The 20301-nt window shown below is 40.7% G+C and overlaps 1 protein-coding gene across 5 annotated transcripts in view; it reads left to right on the forward strand.

Moving 5' to 3' along the window:
• Positions 1-16118, forward strand: part of CEP128 (centrosomal protein 128) — a 108309-nt gene extending 92191 nt beyond the window's left edge. For 3 of the 5 annotated variants that reach the window (XM_072116743.1, XM_072116745.1, XM_072116744.1), the window contains 4 exons: positions 3859-3936; positions 6652-6765; positions 8610-8718; positions 15725-16118. In XM_072116743.1, coding sequence (XP_071972844.1) covers positions 3859-3936; positions 6652-6765; positions 8610-8718; positions 15725-15798 — 375 coding nt within the window. In that variant the 3' untranslated portion in view covers positions 15799-16118. Of the gene's footprint in view, positions 1-3858; positions 3937-6651; positions 6767-8609; positions 8719-15724 lie in introns of those variants that run through there. The other 2 variants (XR_011848909.1, XR_011848908.1) reach the window with 2 other exon arrangements.
• The last annotated feature ends 4183 nt before the right edge of the window (positions 16119-20301 follow it).

The raw sequence follows: 20301 nt of genomic DNA on the forward strand, positions 1-20301 counted from the left end.
AATAAAGGCAGAAAGGCATATTTGCACTGTAGGTGTGATGGGCTTCTGTAACCTGTCTTTAGTGAAAATGAGGTCCCTGGTGACAGGTTCTCTTTAATGTAGTTTACTCTTTTACAGTAATTAGTGCCTGAATGATCAGGCCCCAAGCATAAGAGATACTACACTAGTGAAGCTTGTGCGTTCAGGGGGTCCTACAGTACTGCTCCTAGAACAGAGATGTCTGGCATCCCGCTTAGAAGTGCTGTAAGTCCTTCCAGTCAGTCAACGGGGATAGCAGTCAGTGTACAGCTCTTCACAGTATATCACCCAAATCTTAGTCCTAGTCCCTTCAGTGCCTCATATCATGATCTGTCATTTTGTATGGGAAATCCTTTTCACTGTAGGTTCCTCTGTATACCACTTCTTCTTGTAAATCACATTGTATGCTGTATATACCCTTGCTGGCATGAACCTGCACACGGCAACTGTACTTTCTGGACAGATTTAGTATTCCAAGGCAGAGGGTACCAATGACCCCCGTCAGAGAGGACAGTAGTAGCACCAAAGTAATGTTATCCAATCCTGGGTATAATTTCTTATTTTTTTTTGTTCCCTGTTTTATCGGTATACTTGGAAGCAGCTGACAGATTAAGTGTTAAGTTACTTTGACACTTTGTATCCAAAGTAACAAACTGCTTGACAAAAATCTGATCTACTGAAAGGACAGCGGCGGCGGTAGCAGAAGGAAATTATTAAAGCCTCCACTTTTGCTAGTGACAGCCCAGTGATTGGAAGCTTTATCTCCCATCTCCTCTATGCGGATTGTACTTGGAGACATCGAGAAGCGCGTCTCATAGGTTTTCATGTTTTCTCTCATTGGGAGTAGAGAAAGTGATGCACCTTCAGCATGTGGAGCTGTGAAGACATTCTCCATCACATGCTCAGCCTCAAGGAGTTTGTAGAACAAAAAATTCAAGCTAAATGGGGATTATTCTTGAGGGGAATAAAAAGGTCAAGCGATGAGAATTCTTTATGAAATGTTCTTGAACAGTTATAAGTGTTAAAGGTCTCACAGCTAAGGCGAGTCCTGGATACCTTCCTTGAGAACATATGCAGGTCTTCCATGATAGACCAAAGGAATCAATCCTGGTTGTTCCAGTGTTTGTAGCTATAGGAAGACATAGGGTCACACTTGTATCTGAATCATTGTCTGTAGAACCACAGACTTTGGGAAAGTTTATTGAGTACGGGAGTATGAAAGAGAATGAGGTAAATGTACAGAATGTTAATAATCAGAAGACCCCTCACAGCTCCTTTTTTGTCTATCACACAACTGGTAGCCACATACTCTTCCACTGCCCCAACTTAGGAGTGGGCCTCGCCGTTGCTTAGTCCTCTTGACCTGCCCTGGTTTCTAACTCCTCTTCGTCAATGAATAACAACATAGAATTTTATTCCAGGTGACAACATTTATCCATGTGTAGCTCTTGTGGCCTCTTAAGATTCCATTTTCATTAAACAGATCTTTAAAACATAGTACAAATATTAACTGCTGGCAGTATGTTATAAAGGTGGAGGAGCTATGCAGATTGTACACAGTGTCCTATCTGCAGGTAGCATGTTATAGAGCAGGAGGAGCTATTAAAAGTATATCTCAGTCCTTTTCATGTTTAGACAACAATGAGTCTTCCCCATCGTTGACTGAATACTGTCTCTTCATGCTTTAGATATATCTGGATTAATGACTTTTCCCACAAAACTTATCAATCTGCCCCTCCTGCTCTATAACCTCTGTGTGTCAGGTGCACAGTAAAAGAAAATCATTCTATAGTGACTACTTCACAGCTTTTCAATTTATGACCTTATTAAGATATGTAGGAATAGCTACTTTCATAGACTGGGAGACAAAATCTTTGTCCTGATGAAGACAGAAGCATACACTAGGAGTATGTTCAGACAAAAATATACACCGAGAGCATGGCTTTAAAAACCATGTATTATAGAGCAAGGTTCTATTTAAAAATTCACATTTTTATTAGTAAAAATTCACGATTAGTCCCTTATGTTCGACTGAATGTGCAAAATTTTTATATGCCACTTGGAAAATTTGACCGCTAATTCACTTTTTCTACACTCCAATTTCAAATTATGTTAGTCTGATTTAGACAGTAATGGTTCAGGAATCTGACATCCTTGGTTCGATCCTAACACCCTGTTTGGGACCTCTCCTGCTGTGGCAACAACTGGACAATGCTGTTAAATAGAGTATACCACTTCTGAAGACCTTTATACTCTGCTTATGCAATAGGAATGTCCTGTGATTACTATCATACCTTTATTATTTCTGCCCATTTTCAAGATATTCCCAGTTTAATCCTTATGCTAATGAGATAGTTGGGGCAACCAGATGTGTCCAGTGTCGCTCCAGGCTTTACACAAGACAAATCTCCTGCTTATGTGAAAGAGAGGGTAATGGTCCAGACAGGGATAGCAGTGCTGCAGGTGCTAAGGTCATAGCCTGTGTGAAACTCGTTAGCATACAGATTTAGGCTACATTCACACACATGTATGGGGGACGTATATACGGCCGATATACGCCCCCCCATACACTTCTATGGGCTCATGGCCCTGTACGGGAGCAGGATGGTACCACTCCGTAGCCCGGGAAAAGATAGGACATGTATGGGGGACGTATATACGGCCGATATACGCCCCCCCCCCCCCCATACACTTCTATGGGCTCACGGCCCTGTACGGAAGCAGGACGGTGCCGCACACGTGCGGCACCGTACCACTCCGTAGCCCGGGAAAAGATAGGACATGTCCTATCTTTTCCCGTGATACGGTGCCGTGCGCTGTATCTGCCTATGGAGAGGGGCGGGGGTGAGCAGCGCTCATGCCCTGCTCCTCTCCGCAGCGCCGATGTATGCCCGCCGTACTACGGTACGCCGGGCATACATCGTGTGAATGTAGCCTTAAGAGGGAATTTCTCAACATATATAATGGATAAAAAATGCAGTTATTTTTATATAGCATGCTGCCAGCAGATATTAATGCCTGGGGAGGTGGTAGACCCCCTTTAAGTGCAGGAACGTACAGTAAAGACCCATTCATGTAGCTAATGTACTATTAGCCATAATACATTACAGTTATATCCTGTGCAAGGCCAAGAAGATATTTCTGAGCATGACACACTTTAACTTACCTGTAACCTCTCATACTGTCACTCCACTATTACTGCTGTGGTGAAAAAACCTGTGTATTTAACACTTCAGATTACCATATTTCATAAATTTCTGTGCCAAATAAGTTTCCTGATAACTTTCCTCATGTGTCTATATCAAATATTTCAGAAGGGTAAAGCCTGTCGCCAAAATGCCATGGGTCAGGAAATTGTTATCTCGGGCTCAGAACGGACACAATCAAATCTGTATATTCATTCGTCTCATTTGGGTAATGTTGATGCTGCAGTGACCATCGTTGGAGCATCTTCTAATTATATCATACGTTTTCTATTACGTTGATACCATAAAGTAAAGCGGCTCTATTCTCATTTGCTTTATTGAGACAATTTCATCTGCATGTTTGTTTTACATCCTACAAAGAAGTCATTTTAATTGCAACATATTCTGGTAAATTGGATTTTCAGTGAATTGCTGCACCTACAGGCCGCAGTAATTTGTAGTTTGTAGTTGAGAACATCTGTCAGGTTCCTCGCAGTCGGCGCAGGGTGCTCTTCCAGTATAGTGATGAGTTCTGTTCTACTCTGTATTCCACACTTTCATAGCACTTCCCAAGTTTTGATGCTGGGTCCAATATTCACTATTCACACTAGTGTATGCAATGTCTTACCTGCTCACTCTTGTCTTCATTATACAGAGTACACGCATGGCCCTGGACCACCTGGAATCTGTACCAGAAAAGCTCAGTCTCTTGGATGACATGAAGGATCTAAATGTGAGTATATACCAGGAGATAGAAGCTTTATGTTACATAAACCCCTTTACTACGGTGTGCTTCCAGCTTCCCTTTACTCAGCTATTAAACCATTTCAATGCAAAAAAGTATCAGAAAGTGCTTTTACAGGGTCACTACAATAACCATCTGCGTGAGTCCGGTATGTTCTGCAATGGAAACAAAGGGAGTTGAGTTGAGAAGAACTTTGTCAAGTCGGTACTGCAGCAAAAAAGTTGTGTATCTTCCTGTTCATTTATAAGAAGATTAAAGATCCCTTTCTTGGATTGCCATTTAAGTGACACTATTAAAAGCAATAACATGTGCCGATCATTTGGCAGGCAAACTCCACTGTTACAAGGTGTCTCAAGGCCTCACGCTTTACTGCATAATAACAAATGTCTGTTCTAGCAGAGAGATCCTACGGACGCAAGGCTTTTACCTTTAATCTCTGGACCCCAAGAGCTGAGAAACGGCAGAGTGCTCACAATGTGCACTTGTCATGAATAGACCCCTAGGACATTGGTATTCACTGATCTAAGGAAATATTCCGGTGTGAGGGAACAAAGGAGGAAATACAGTACGGAGCGACCTTGAGAAAATGATCTGAATAGGGCTGGCATGAATGAGTCCTATTCTTTAAGCTGCAGTGTCAGCTCTCGGCTATAGTGCAACTCAGACCTTCCGCCACAATTGGGTCCTGTGGAGGGAAAATGCTTTCTGCAGAGAGTGATGGGAACGTGCGGACACAGCTATGAGAAATGCATTGTTCCATTCAGCCACATCTCGCACTCCGGGCCTGGGATTAGCTGCCTCCTGGTCACCAGACCTGCTGCATTTTAACATTTCTTTCATATTTGTGTAGTGGACCTTACTAGAGAGAATACAATCCCAGATAATGGGGGGTGGAGGTTTAGTAGTGAGGACCAGGATTGGCTCTGGGATGGGATATCGGTGGCTCACGTGCTGTATTATTCTGGGGATTGTCCCATATGTTGGTATGTGTGCAGAGTGATGGAAATGGGAAACAGGTGTGCCGCCATGGTTACGCATTGTGTATCACATAAGAAGGGGCTGATTTAACCGCAGCTAGCGCACACTCCTGCTTCATCCTCTAGTAACTGGGGCCAAGATATAGAGAATCAATTATAAGGACAAAGAAACCCAATACATTTCATCACAGCATAATACATCATTCCTGTCTGCTGCTGCTCAATGCCAGAAGCTGGGAACATTTCTCCAATAAATTCTGATCTTTGACTTGACCACATGGACATATGCTAGGGGGAGGGAACACGCCATTATTGTGCGGGGCATCCATGGGTAAGCCACATGAGAGCTGTCAAATTTTGTGGTTGTAGTGCTCATATCCTGTCGACTGCACATCTCAGGTGACCAATAGAGATCACGTATAAAAATGAAGAAAGAAGTGCATGGAGTCCTTCCAGCATCCTTCAAGTCATCCAGCCCAGTCAGCTAAGGGCCTTTTTATAGGAAATCTGCCATCAAAATCAAGCAAGATAAACTTGTTCATAGATCCATGTACCATGACTGTGGTAATCTTCTTATATTTGTTATCGATAGCCTCCTTCCTTTTACAATGAACTTTATAATTATGCTAATTATTCTGAAGGACTGAATAATTCTGAAAGCTGAAGGAAGCAGTGGGGAAGGGGAGATGGTATAGCAGCCTGGGAAGTTGCAGCGCAGAAGGACTCTGGTAACACCCTCCAAAGCCTTTCTGGCTCATTATCATACTTTTAACACTTGATTTTAGAAGGAAAGAGTCCACAAAATAACAAATTTAAGAAGATCTCAGTGTCTGCATCTATGAGTAAGTGTCTCTGATCTATTATGCTTGGTTTTGGTGGTAGATTTCATTAAACAGATTACTTATACTCCATTAGGGAATGAAAACCAAAAGGCGCAGGTATCCTGCCCTGGTTCTTCATTATTTACCGCCTGAAATCTGCTTACATATAGAAACTAATAGGAGGTGCAACGTACGACCAGTCTTATACTGCACCAGTCTTATACTGCACCAGTTTTATCATCCAGCACCAGATACAATTATTAATCTGGTGCAGCTGAGAACGGTCTAGTCTCTAGCACAGAAACACAGTTGTTCGTGGTGCACAGTTTGCCCCTTAAGGAGCTACTCACGGTATAAGACCGGTCCACACAGTCTTTGAAAAGTCCACAGAAATATAGAAAATAATTTCACTATGACCGGAGCTCCAAATATTCTTCTTCTCCCTCGTTATTCCATCTTAAAACACTGATGAACAGCACTAATCCTCAGTTTCTCCTGCTGAAAGTATGTCACCATTCAGACTAGCACCATCGCACTCTCATTCTCCTCCTTTAATTATATTTCTAGCTGGAAGAAAATATGCAGGCAGATGGTGTGGTACGTTCCAATAAAGTTAAAATTTATTTCAGTTCATCATACTCACAAGAGTCCATTAAAAATGCGCATATCACAAATTCACATAACGGGACGCTAGCTTTTTATCCGCCCGACCCAGGGTTTCGCCGGCAAGGCTTCTTCCGGGGCGTTGCTAGCGTCTCACACACCCGTCCCTTCTTTTATACATGTTCCTAGTCTACGACATATAGAACTTTATTCTCATCTCCTCTGTCTAGTCTCTACACTGCACTTGTCTAATGTACAACATATTAATACATCTCCTCCATTATGTCCCATTTTCCATACAGGACTCTCACCTACAAAGAGAAGTGATGGAGGAAAGGTATGCTCAGTACCGAGAGATTGTTGGCTCCCTGCAACAACAGCTGGAAGACTCCAAGCGCAGGATCCAGGAATACAGGGTAATGAGCTCTGCTACAGGAACCTACTATACACATAGATCAAAAGATATCCAAGTGAATTCTAACCACATTCCAATTTCTAATAAACTGTTCATTATACAATGATTAGATTGTACAACCCCTTAAATGTGTCTGCAGGGATGTAAGACTAGGGCTGTTCCTAGACTTTTTATCATATTATTACTGTCCAAATCCATTAAGTAACTCCGAGTCGATGTAGTCATGATGAGCAGTTCGGCTTTGCTGGAACAGTTGCATGATAATTGCTAATGATAAAATCGTTGTGAACTTGCTGCTTGGTTTTCAAGAGTTCCTTGTAACGGCATGGTGTGCAACATACACAGGAGAGCCACTGTGAACGTGCCAGAATTGGGGAATAAGTTGTAATCCGCTATCATCCATATATTGCGAATACAAGTGTTATAGGTTATTCAGTGCGGGATTTACACATGCAGCATATCTGTTATTGCTACGAATTCCACCCAGGTTGTCTTTGCCTGGCAATTTTCGAGACAGTATCTAGTATGCATTAAATGATGACCATAAAATACATGATGAGACAGAGATGGTCTTTCTAGCTGCATTTAGGAAAGGGGAAGGTTTAAGAGCAGGGGACCAGCTTTCTTATGTTACCCATATATCCTAATAGGAACAATGGGTTTTTTTTTTTTGAGTTGTTTAAAGTGCAGATCTATTGCACAGCAGAATATCACGGAGGCAAAGATCTGTCAATAGCATTGATGGATTCCATGTAGCAACAGGAGAGTTGTTTTTACCTGACTTTTTTTTTTTTAGACTTCAGTAGCAAAGATTGTAAAAATTGTGTCACGCAGACACTTATTAAATCTGCTGACGGAGGAGGATCTTTGCTTCCAATAAAACATGATTACATTTCTATATTTTCCTTGATAGAGCCCCAGGCTCATCTCTCAGCTGCACTCCCCTACACCCAGCCCCAAAAAACGATCCACTTATTATAGGTTAAGTCTTGTAACAATGCCAGAGCACACCCATCGCCTCACAAAGCCTGCAAGTGATTGCAAGCACCAAACCAAGGAGAGAGGTACAGCAACACTTCAGTCCTCTTAGGTCAAAATTGCATCCTAAAAACTATATCCACAAGAGATTAGATTGTAAGAGCCCTCTCCATTAGCTTCCAAGGAGAGGACAGTTCTAGGTTTAATTGATGTCATTACGTTGTCTCAAATAATGTACTCTACATTAGTACAGTCTCTTAGAGCCAGGAATATATGACACCTTCAACATGGCAATTTGATTTACAGTAACCAAAGTATATTGAGCATTTGGGTCTGTGAACTGTGCCAGGAATTCGGTGAGCACAGCTTTGGTCCTTACAGCTGGAGTTGTCACCACTTCTACCCAATAGTACTGGCATATGTGTGCAGTCAGTCATGAAGCCAAGGTATTATAGCTATGAATTGTGTTCCAAACCAAGATGAAATCTCATCTGTCTGACAGGTTCTTCTTGGCTCCTGGGTCTAGATCTCCTTGATCTAATAAATCCAAAGTTCTCACATTGAGGGATGGCACTGACAGGAGTAGTAGGATTCAGCTGACTGTAACGCTGTGTTTTTGGGATGTGAGATTAATCTGCTGGGCTCAGAGATGACTGGGTCAGTAATAACCAGAGGCGGTTACAGGAAGCTTACAGATTTTTATAACTCTGGTATAAAGAGCCACATGTTCACCTAGTAAATAGTTCCTTTGTTTGCCTGTAGGGTTCTTGCTATGAAATGTTACATCTTAGTTGTGAACTGCATGTCCGGCAAACCCTTTAATGGGACTTACCAATTATGAATATTTTTTTTTTTAATACCATAAAGGAAGAAAAATTGAAGGCAGATGTCCAGAGTACCCGGCTGTCAGCTTTATCCGCGTCCATAAGAGGAAGCAGCAACTTCTTGTCCAGCTCTCAGCATTCGGACACTAACTGTAAGTGTATAGTAATTGTAATCGGTGGCGGACGCTGGCTCAGCTTAGCCTGGCTCAGTATGAAGGTTATTGGTTCACACTCAAGTAATTGTGACATAAGCAGCCATGGAATGTTATTACTTTATTTTTCGGACTATAAGACACACTTTTTAACAAGAAAAAGTCTAGGTAAAATTGCCTGTATCTTATATTCTGAAGGTCAGGAGGATTCAACACTGCCGGACCCTCCTGACTGCTGTCCAGGAGATCGGATAAAATGCTTTGTCAACAATTCACCCAATCTCCAAGAGAGATTTCAAAGACCGTTCCCTCTCACTTCCCATCCTGACATGAGAAATACCTGCAGGTAGAGTGAGGTTTGAAGCATGTGACTGAGCATATGTTTCATCACTTTAATGTCCAGAATGGATGGATGTAGCCAAGCTGTATGTGAGTGAATAGATGGGTGTATGTATATAGCAGATTTGTGAGTGAATAGATGGATGTAACAAATTTGTGTGTGAGTCAATGGATGGATGTAGCCGAGCTGTATGTGAGTAAATGGTTGGATGGATGTAGCCGAGCTGTATGTGGGTGAATGGATGGGTGTGTGCATGTAGCAGATTTATGAGTGAATAGATTGATGTAACAGATTTGTGTGGGAGTGAATGGATGGATGGATGTAACAGATATATGTGTGAGTAATTGGATGGATGTAGCAGTGCTGTATGTAAGTGAATAGATGGATGTAACACATTTTTGTGTAAAGGCATTTCTGCCTCTGCCTGCTTTTGATTTTCACCCACTTTTGAGAAAAGTCACAATTTCTTTTTGCAAACATGGTGTGCACCAAAAACTGTATTTTAAGATACATATGTCAATAACTCCGGTTCCTCCACAGCTGAAAAGAAGGGTAAATGCACTTGCCCAGATTTTGACACCATTTGCTTGGAGATTTTAATGCAGACCATCTTGGTGGCTCGTGTTTCCCTGGATAGCTCAAGGTCTGTGATGTCATGTATTGATGTAGCAGTGCTTGAGGTGTAGATTGAGGCATAGAGGGTTACGCTGAGGTGGTGCGGGCTCTTTGCTGGTTGATGTTTTTACTGTGATGTGACGAGTTAATGATTTGTGTGTAAACTCCATCTCTTGTCGTGTAATTGTTTCCACTACTCAGGGCGAGCGTGGTGCAGACATAACCACTTCCTTTTTACTCCCAGCAGTGCAGTGACCGAGTGAAAAGGTCTTTCTGACCCCGGTTACTTAGTGAAGTGCTTATTCTAGCCAGGGAAGTACATTCATCTGAGTACAGATAATCACATCAGGCCACATTCCTGGATCTCTTCCCAGTAGTAGTATTGTGTGCATTGGGCAGGGGGGGGAAATTGGGGTTACTCTCTAGGTGGGCTGTATTCCTTGGCTCTCCCTAGTCCATGATGCTGAGGTCTCAGATACAGAATACATTGTAGATAGGACATTCCTTACTTTATAATCTGTCCAGTTCTGGTGGCTAGATTAAATATGCCTTGTCTTCTTTCATTTCCTTTAACAAAAAATCCAAAGAGAAGTTGGAGGTCTAGAATATGACGTTAGAAATGGGGTCCTTGGTGGGTCAGAGAGGTCAACCTGGGTTGATTTTTTTTTTTTTAAATTAGGTATTATGTAATAAAGAGTTTTTGCAAACTTCTACTATAAGTGCATCACAATAATGAGCACCAAGAAAGAGCATTGTCCACATTGTCAAGTTGTTTAGTTTTATAAGATACATACAAGAATTATATTGTCTCCTTTTTAAAAAAAAATTAAATTAAATACAAAGAGACAATGTTTAAACCCAGACTTGGTAGGGCACAGGGCACATCACGACTGCCAGCAAGATGTAGCATTTCCCTACTAGGTGTGGTTTACCAAAGCTGCCGGCATGTAGCGGCTCTCCTATGGGTGTATACTTACTAATGTAGTCACACATCTGATGTCACCCCAGCGCATCTTCTGTATAACATGACCTCATTCTCATGGAAGTATTTCTATATAAAAACGCTGTGGGAAAGGGAAACTACAAGTGATCTTTATGGGAGTTTTTTTTATCTATTTGTATTATCCAATTCGTATAAGGGGACAAAGATAAACTCTTGTTTCGGTAACTACAACACCAAGGTTGAGGCCACCAGGATATATAACGTAGATACAGAAAATTGCAGCATTGAAGGATGGAGAAGAAAAAGACAAAAAGGAAAATAAAGCAAATCTATTAATAAATAAACATTAAATCTGATTTACAATTTCAGCATTTTAGAAATCTTAAGATCTAAATGGAGAATCCAAAAGTCCTCTCGTAACAGTTTATTGTCTCAATCACCCCTTCTTTTAGTTTAACAATCTTTTCTAGTACAAAGAAGGAGAAAAATTTCATTGATCATTGATGATCTACAAAGTGTTTGGAAGCCCCAGGCGCCTGAGGTTTACTGTGGGTAATATAACTAATATGATCATGGGTAATATAACTAATATGCCTTAGCATTTAACCACTTCAAGAGCCAAATAGTGTGGTATACTGGATTAAAGGCTTACTACATCACACCAATTCAAAAGCTTTATTTCCCATTACCTGTCTCCCTGCAGGCAGTGTGTAGGGAGTCCCAGGGGAGGGTGATGGGGGACCAGTCTGTGTGACTGTGTTTCAGTTGCTTCTACTCAACAACATCCATCTCCCTCCCCTGCCTGCCTAAAGGTGTTTTCTCCCAAAAAGAAGTTAGGCCCTATCCGTGGCGCTTTGAAATTTCCATCGGCTCCATTACTCCGACAGAGCAATGAGGGGGCCGTTGGAGGTACGTGGGACCCCATCGGACCCCTCGATTTCGTGATCTGTGGGGTTCTCATCACTGAGACCCCCACTGATGAGCAAGTTGTGCCCTATCCTGTGGATAGGGCCTAACTTCTGTTTGTGAGAAAACCCCTTTAATGCACATGACAGGAGGCGGGGGAGGGATGGTCTTCAACTTTGTGGAACATCCATGATCCCTGAAATTTTCTGTCAATGAAATTACTTATATACTTATATCGTAGATGGAATCAGTGTAATGTTTCTAGGGGATTCCAAATATGCTGGATGTGTCTTGCTTATAAGTTCCCAAGGAAGTACACTGCACAGGACTTCTTTTATTAGAACTCTATACACTGTGATTGCGGCAATGTAAAGTTATAAAAATGATGCTAATCAGTCTGGAGTGCTCCGGCCACATCAGCAGAGCACCTCAGAGCGATTTGTCTTATAATTTATTCACTGTCCCCTTACAATACAAGTAAATTGATGGTGGGAGCCAAGGGCACGAGTCTTAGAGAAATATTTAATATTCCACCGTCCCAGCCTTTTTGTTACTCCCGATATATATAATAAGTTGCTGATTCTAAAAATAGATTTTATATTTTATTTTTCTGCCTGCTAATTTTGTTTTTTACCCAAGTGTATCTTTGTCCCCTTATAATAATCGGATAATGCAAATAGATAAAAAAAACCTCCCCTAAAGATCACTTGTAGTTTCCCTTTCCCACAGCGTTTTTATATAGAAATACTTCCATGAGAATGAGGTCATGTTATACAGAAGATGCGCTGGGGTGACATCAGATGTGTGACTACATTAGTAAGTATACACCCATAGGAGAGCCGCTACATGCCGGCAGCTTTAGTAAACCACACCTTGTAGGACACATGGGAAATGCTACATCTTGCTGGCAGTTGTGGTAAGTCACGCCCTGTGACCTACCGAGTCGTGCTTTAAACTTTGTTTCTTTGTATTTAATTCTATTTAAAAAAGGAAACAATATAATTCTTGTATGTATCTTATAAAACTAAACAACTTGACAATGTGGACAACGCTCTTTCTTGGTGCTCATATGTTACCTGGGAGCAGGGGTGTACCAAGCCTGTCTGCTGCCTGAGGCGAGCCATAGAGAGACGCCCCCCCCCCCCCCCCCCGCCAATATATGTGATATATCAGGGAGTGTCAGGACCAGATCCATCATATTGGTTTGGTGTAAAAATAAAGCAATGCAAAATGCATACAGCGGGTATAAAATGCATATAGCGTACCGCCATGTAGTATAAAATGCATACCGCGTACCGCCATATAGTATAAAATGCATACAGCGTACCGCCATGTGGTATAAAATGCATACAGCTTATCACCATGTGGTATAAAATGCATACAGCTTATCACCATGTGGTATAAAATACATACAGCTTATCACCATGTGGTATAAAATGCATACAGCGTATCGCCATGTACTATAAAATGCATACAGCGTACCATCATGTACTATAAAATACATACAGCATACCGCCATGTAGTATAAAATACATACAGCATATCGCCATGTAGTATAAAATGCATCCAGAGTACAGCCATGTAGTATAAAATGCATCCAGAGTACAGCCATGTAGTATAAAATGCATCCAGCGTACAGCCATGTAGTATAAAATGCATCCAGCGTACCGCCGTGTAGTATAAAATGCATACAGCGTGCCACCAAGTAGTATAAAATGCATCCAGCGTGCCACCAAGTAGTATAAAATAGATACAGTGTACCACCAAGTAGTATAAAATGCATACAGAATACCACCATGTAGTACAAATGCTGCATATACATACAGCATATATACACATAAACAAACAGTAGATACAGCATAGACACACACAAACATATATACACATATACATATATACACACACACATATAACATATACACACACATATATATATATATATATATATATATATATATATATATATATATATATACACATATTACACATATATATATATACACATATTACACATATATATATATATACACATATTACACATATATATATATATACACATATTACACATATATATATATATATACACATATTACACATATATATATATATATACACATATTACACATATATATATATATATATATATATATATATATATATACACATATTACACATATATATATATATATATATATATATATATACACATATTACACATATATATATATATATATATATATATATATATACACATATTACACATATTACACATATATATATACACATATTACACATATTACACATATATATATATATATACACATATTACACATATTACACATATATATATATATATACACATATTACACATATTACACATATATATATATATACACATATTACACATATTACACATATATATATATATACACATATTACACATATTACACATATATATATATACACATATTACACATATTACACATATATATATATATACACATATTACACACACATATATATATATATATATATATATATATATATATATATATATATATATATATATATATATATATATATATATATATATATATATAAATATAAAGTAACCTTACCTGTTCTTGGAAAGTTCGGGGCCTTGTCCTGCAGCGGCGGTGGCGCAGTGCGGGAGCCGGGAGCGGGTAGGTCGAGAGCCAGGAGCGGGGAAGGGGGGGGGGGAGTGAGCGGGGGTTCAGACGGGATGGAGGGGGAGCCGGGAGCCGAGAGCCTTGAGGGGGGGGGAGCGGTAACGGAGCCTGGAACTTGAGCGGGGGCGGGGGAAGCAGGGAGCCTGGAGGGGGAGGGGAGACATGAGCGCAGCGGGGTTGAGAAGGGAATGGAGGGGGAGCCGGGAGCGGAGTTATGGGCGGGACCAAAAGTATACGGGGAGTGGGGGAGTTTGATGCAGGCAGGGGGGCGGAAGCTCGGTGCCGGCGGCGTCGGGGGGCGGGCGCAAGGTGCCGGCAGCGTCGGGGAGCAAGGTGGGCTGCAACGCGGTCCCGTCCGGCGTGCGGCCCGGGAGCTCAGTACCGGCCGGTGCCGCCCCCTCGTTGAGCAGGAGGCGCGCCGCCTGAGACGAGATGCTCAACTCGCCTCATGGCAGGTGCGCCCCTGCCTGGGAGGGCTAAAGAGTTTCTCAAGGGGAGGGAGTAGGCAAGTTCCTCTAGACCGTTTTACAACTTTTGTCTGTAAATGTTTTTAGATGTGGGGACCAGTTTAACTTGACGAAGAACTCCATAATGGAGTCCTACTTTACCCTTTTACCACATCGTGTTGCTTGCGTTTGCCCACTGCATGCTTTTTAAAGGATTTAAATAAAATGTAGATTTTTATGGATTATGGCTCTGGATTTTTTATTTTTCTCCACAATTGTCATTAACCGGGTGAGCAACCACAACCTACGTCAGGTTTAACACAGGGTCTATAGACCTCTAGGTAAGCGTTCACACACACACACTGCTAGTGGGGAGACAGGTAATAGGCAATAAAGCTTTTGAATTGGTGTGATGTAGTAAGCCTCCTGTATACCACACTATTTGCTCTTGAAGTGGTTAAATGCTATAAGCTAAATTACTACAGGCAAATTCACGACAGGGTCTATAGACTTCTAGGTAAGCGCTCACTCAAAGGGCGCCTTTATTGTGTGATATATCTATAAATGTATCACTGTACTGAGGCTTGTTATTGGTATTTAGTAATCTAAATAGCCCGGACAGGTTCCCTTTAATCTATCGATTTAGTCAGAATATTCTTTGTGCAATCTCTCAGTTTACCATACACTACCGCCTGTTCCTAGGAGAGGGCAGCATAAACACCCTCAGCTTTCCCTACACAGACAGTCCCCGGGTAGGGGTTCCATACGTTGTTAAGTTGAATTTGTATGTAAACCGTATATTTTATAATTGTAGATCCAGACAAAAATTCTTTTTTGCCTCAGTGACAATTGGAGTTTCAAAATTTTTTGCTGTAATGGGACCCATGATTATCAATAAAGCTTCATTACAGACACCTTACAGCTGATCATTGATCATTGCAGTCTAGGACTAAAGTAAAGCATTTAGAGAGCTTCACCAGAGGTCACAGTGGGCATAGGGGTCGTCTGTAAGTCAGGTGTTCTTAAGCAGGGGCCGCCTGTAATCTATCACTATTTCTTGTTTCAGCTCCTGTAAAAAGAAGGCATCCTCCATGTTTTGAAACTATCAAAGATCACACCATGGGCATTGCTGCCTCCTGAAAGAATGACTGGATGACTACTCTCTACCTTGATGATCACAAGTGGTTTGTGTGGCAATGAGTATATCATTTACATATAATCATATAAGGAAGGCAAGGAGCAGGGCTCCCTCTGGACCTGCTGCAGGGCTGAGTCCGTTCCTGCAGAGATCCTTAAATCATGCGTTGTGCCCTGACTGTGCCTTACACCTCCTGGCATCCGTCTATACCACACCGGCATATAAATGCTGCATTGACAGTCAGATGGGGTATCACATGCTTTTGTACTTACAGACTTGACATGAAATGCTGCTAAAAATAAATATAAATCTGATTTAACATGATTTGTGCATTGCTGTGAATGATGATAACTTTGCAATAATAAATCATATCTCAATGTTCTTGCCCAACTCTTCACTATCACTTCTTCAATTTCACATTCCATCTGTAGTTCTTGCTTCATATTTTTATCAGAATCTTATTTAATATGTAGTCTCCAAAATGGGGTCATGTTTAATGGTCTACTAATATTTTGGGACTTTTAAGCCCCTGTATTGGCACAGTTGTATAATGATCACCACAGTCGGTGTGAAATATCATATAGTGCTATTATCCTTCTCAGTTCTATCTGCAGCAGAGCAAACTGGTAGCCGTCTCCTGTGGCACAAAATACACTGCTCAAAAAAATAAAGGGAGAACTCAAATAACACATCCTAGATCTGAATGCAAGAAATATTCTCATTGAATACTTAGTTCTGTACAAAGTTAAATATTGCTGAAAACAAAATCACAAAAAAATCAGCAATGCAAATCAAATTTATTTCTGCTGCTGGGTTGTTGCCCTCCAACTCCCTCCACGTCTCCTGGTAGTACCTAAAGCCTCTGGACATTACCAAACAGACACTGCAAACCTTACCACAGCTCGCATTGATGTGCCATCCTGTATGAGCTGCACTATCTGAACCACCCTGTGGGTTGTAGAGTCTGTCTCATGCTACCACCAGTGTGAAAGCACCACAAACATTCAAACTTGACCAAAACATTTGCCAGAAAGCATCAGTACTGAGAAGTGGTCTGTGGTCCCCACCTGCAGAACCACTCCTTTATTGAGTGTTTCTTGCTAATTGCCTGTGAAATTGATGGTCAATCAGTGTGGCTTCCTAAGTGGACAGTTTGATTTCATGGAAGTTTGATTTACTTGGCGTTATATTGTGTTGTTTAAGTGTTCGCTTTATTTTTTTGAGCAGTGTATATTTTGTACTAAAATGCCATTTCTTTGGTAAAGAGAATGTTTTGTCCAAACACTAATTCAATTTTAATGTTTTCTAAATAAATACCTGGAGGGAGTGTAGTTTCTAAAATGGGGTCACTTCAGAAAATAATCACAATCTAATCTAATAATCGGAGACCTCTAATCATAGCGGGCCTCGAATGTCAGAGTACTAATATCCTAAGCCTTGCAGCGTGACCAGGGACAGTTTAACCCTTTCCTTTTTATGCGCAGAGTTGTCAGAAATTGACTATGACAGTAGAATAATATTAGAAGCCTCTGACCAGTTTTATTATCCATGATAAAAGAAAGCCAATCAAACACTGACAGCAGGAAGAGATTACAAGTCATGAGATCCTACTGTACCTGGGGAAGTCGGCTGCAGTAATAATGTGGGTACCATCTACAGCAGCGGTTCTCAACCTGTGGGTCGCGACCCCGGTGGGGGTCGAACGACCAAGACACAGGGGTTGCCTAAAGCCATCAGAGCCACGATTTTATTGCATTTTTTGGCATGAATACAATATACTTAATATTCCATGCCCTGTACTGAGAAGTTGAGAAAAAATTCCAAATGCAATGAAATTGGTGAAATAATGCATTTGCATCATTTTCTTCTGGGTTTAGTTTTTAAAATTTTCACTGCACCCTAAATGACACGTTTCCTTTATTCTCTTGGTCTACACAATCACTGGGATACTGAATTTATCTAAGTTTTATTACATTTTTTAAAAAAATTAAACTTCCTGTACAAAAAAAAAAATTTTAGTTTTGCCATCTTCCTATTCTGCAAGATGAGCTGACGTTTTCTTTGCTACCATTTTGGGGACTGCACAACCTTGTGAGCACTTTTTAATACTTTTTTTTTTTTTTTTTTTTTTATAGCCAAATGGCAAAAAGTGGCATTTTGAACATTTGGGCACCAATTTCCGTTACGGAATTCAACGCTGGGAATAACGGTTATTATATTTTTAGCGGACATTTTGGAATGTGGTGATATATATTTTTTTAGGGAAAGGTGGGTGATTTTTATTTATTTTTTTTTGTATTTTTCCAACCCCTTAGGGTACTTTAACCCTAGGTTGTCTAATTGATCTCACCATATACTGCCGTACTACAGTGTGTCTTAGTTTTTGAAGGTCTTGTGCATGCAGGCGTGCGTCTATACTACTGCCGCCACCTGCTAGTTAGACAGCCCAGATTTGATGTCTGACACTGGCTAGGAATAAGCTAGGGTACTGCATCAATTAGTTATGGCATAAAGCCACTACCTGTATTTGTGAAAATAGTGGTGACTGGTTCCCTTTAACCCCTTATCGTGCAACCACCAGTAATGTGCTCGGTAAGCACCCTGAGTGATCAGCTACTTTATCGACAAAATTTTCGAAAATAGTTCTGACACCATTGGAGAGGGCAATCAGTATGTCAGACATGGATCTAGTGCAAACACCAACCGTGTGCCTCTACCCATTCAACCAATTTGGTCTCCAAAAAGGGCATATCCCAGATGAAAAGAGGAAAAATCTTGTTTTAAAAAATCCATATCAGAGGGTATCCTAGTTCAGTGAGTGTTGGGGCCACATGCATAAACCAAAGTATCTAAAATACAAAAAAATAAGAATTAGTAAAGAGAATTTTTACATTGTAACATAAATCATGTCCTTTCTATGAAGATGCATCATGTTAGTGTAGCTGAAGGCTATGGGGCTGGACTCAAATCAAAGTGCCCAAGCCAAAGTCTACATTCAAGACCCATAGGTTGTAGTGTTTGCAATCTATAAATCCATTCAGTTTCTCGTTTTTTTTTAGTACCTCTTGTTGGTGGGACATGGTCCACAATCCAAATGTTCAGTTGGTGAATGTTGTGTCCAGCTTTAAGAAAGTGGCGAGGGACAGGGAGATCCTATGATTATTAAATCTCAATCTACATCCCGTGGTAGTTTCTCCCACAGTTTGGGGCACGGGCACATCAGAACGTATATTACAAAATCTGTTCTGCAAGTAGTGTGATGTTTCAATTTGTACATTTTTTTGTGTGAGTGTACAAACACATCACCTTTTACTATGTATCTGCAGTGTTCACAGCCTGGTTTTAATTTAGTGGCTATATTTAAGTGTTTAGAAGACCCAATGTCACTTTTAACTAGAGTCTATCACAAAGGTTCTTGACTTTTATAAGAGGAGGGAATTAATTTCTGAACATAGGAAAAAGAAAATGAAACTCTGCAACACTGCAAGTTAAAATCTTGTCTTCTTCTGAAGAACCCTTATTTTCAATAGTCCAGTAAAACATGGCAAGCATATCCCCCACATGTGCAAAAAACTAGGTAAAAAAGACTACACGTTTCTGCCGCTCGATGCACCCTTAGTCATGGCTACTTTCCCAATGAGTGCACTGGAATAAGGACCGCTCCCAAGCAACACCTGCGTCACCTGACCAAGGTACAGCCAAGGGGCGGACCAGATTCCAATACTCCATACACAACTACTTTAAACATTACATGTTCACATAATTAAAAGATATAATGGAAAAACACAATAAAAGATATTACAAATCATCATATGAAATCGTTTGGCCGTCCCCTATGTGTTCGGTGACATAGATCACTAATCACATTAACTGCAAATGTTCCTGTTCGGGGTTTGACACTCCGGCCGGATGGTAACATCTTTCAGAAGACTAGATGCAGTGTATACGAATATCAGGAACCTATCCATCTGGCAAGTGGCGTTCTGCATAATATGTATATTCGCTTCTAGCCAATGTATAAAATACTCACCTAATTGTACGTTTCATATAAATCTAGCAAAGACATATGTCAAATCGGAAAAGGGCTAAAAACGAGACCCGTAAATTATAAATCCCAGGACAAGAAAGTGGTGAAAGCGAATCTAACACGACTCCAGCAAGAATTAATAATGAAACTTAATTTTGTGTCTATGGTTCAGGCCTTTTGGGAACCTCGTATCAAGATGAAAGATCCCGCAAGATTCTGGATCTATCCCCTCCTCTTGTCAGAGGTTTTATTTGTTCAATTACCATTGTGTGTAGAGAAGATAAACTGCCCTCGCCATGTCTCGCCAGACCCGATAAATTTCTCTTTCTCTGCCCTTGTTCCACAGTATTCAATTTAAACCAACTACCTATGTCTCTTATATGTTCCAGAAATGTCTGCTTGAATTTACGAATGCTACATCCGACATATGATTTATGGCACATAGTGCAGTCCACCACATATACCACATGATCACTGT

Source organism: Engystomops pustulosus, chromosome 7 (assembly GCF_040894005.1).
Source record: "Engystomops pustulosus chromosome 7, aEngPut4.maternal, whole genome shotgun sequence".
NCBI lineage: Eukaryota > Metazoa > Chordata > Amphibia > Anura > Leptodactylidae > Engystomops > Engystomops pustulosus.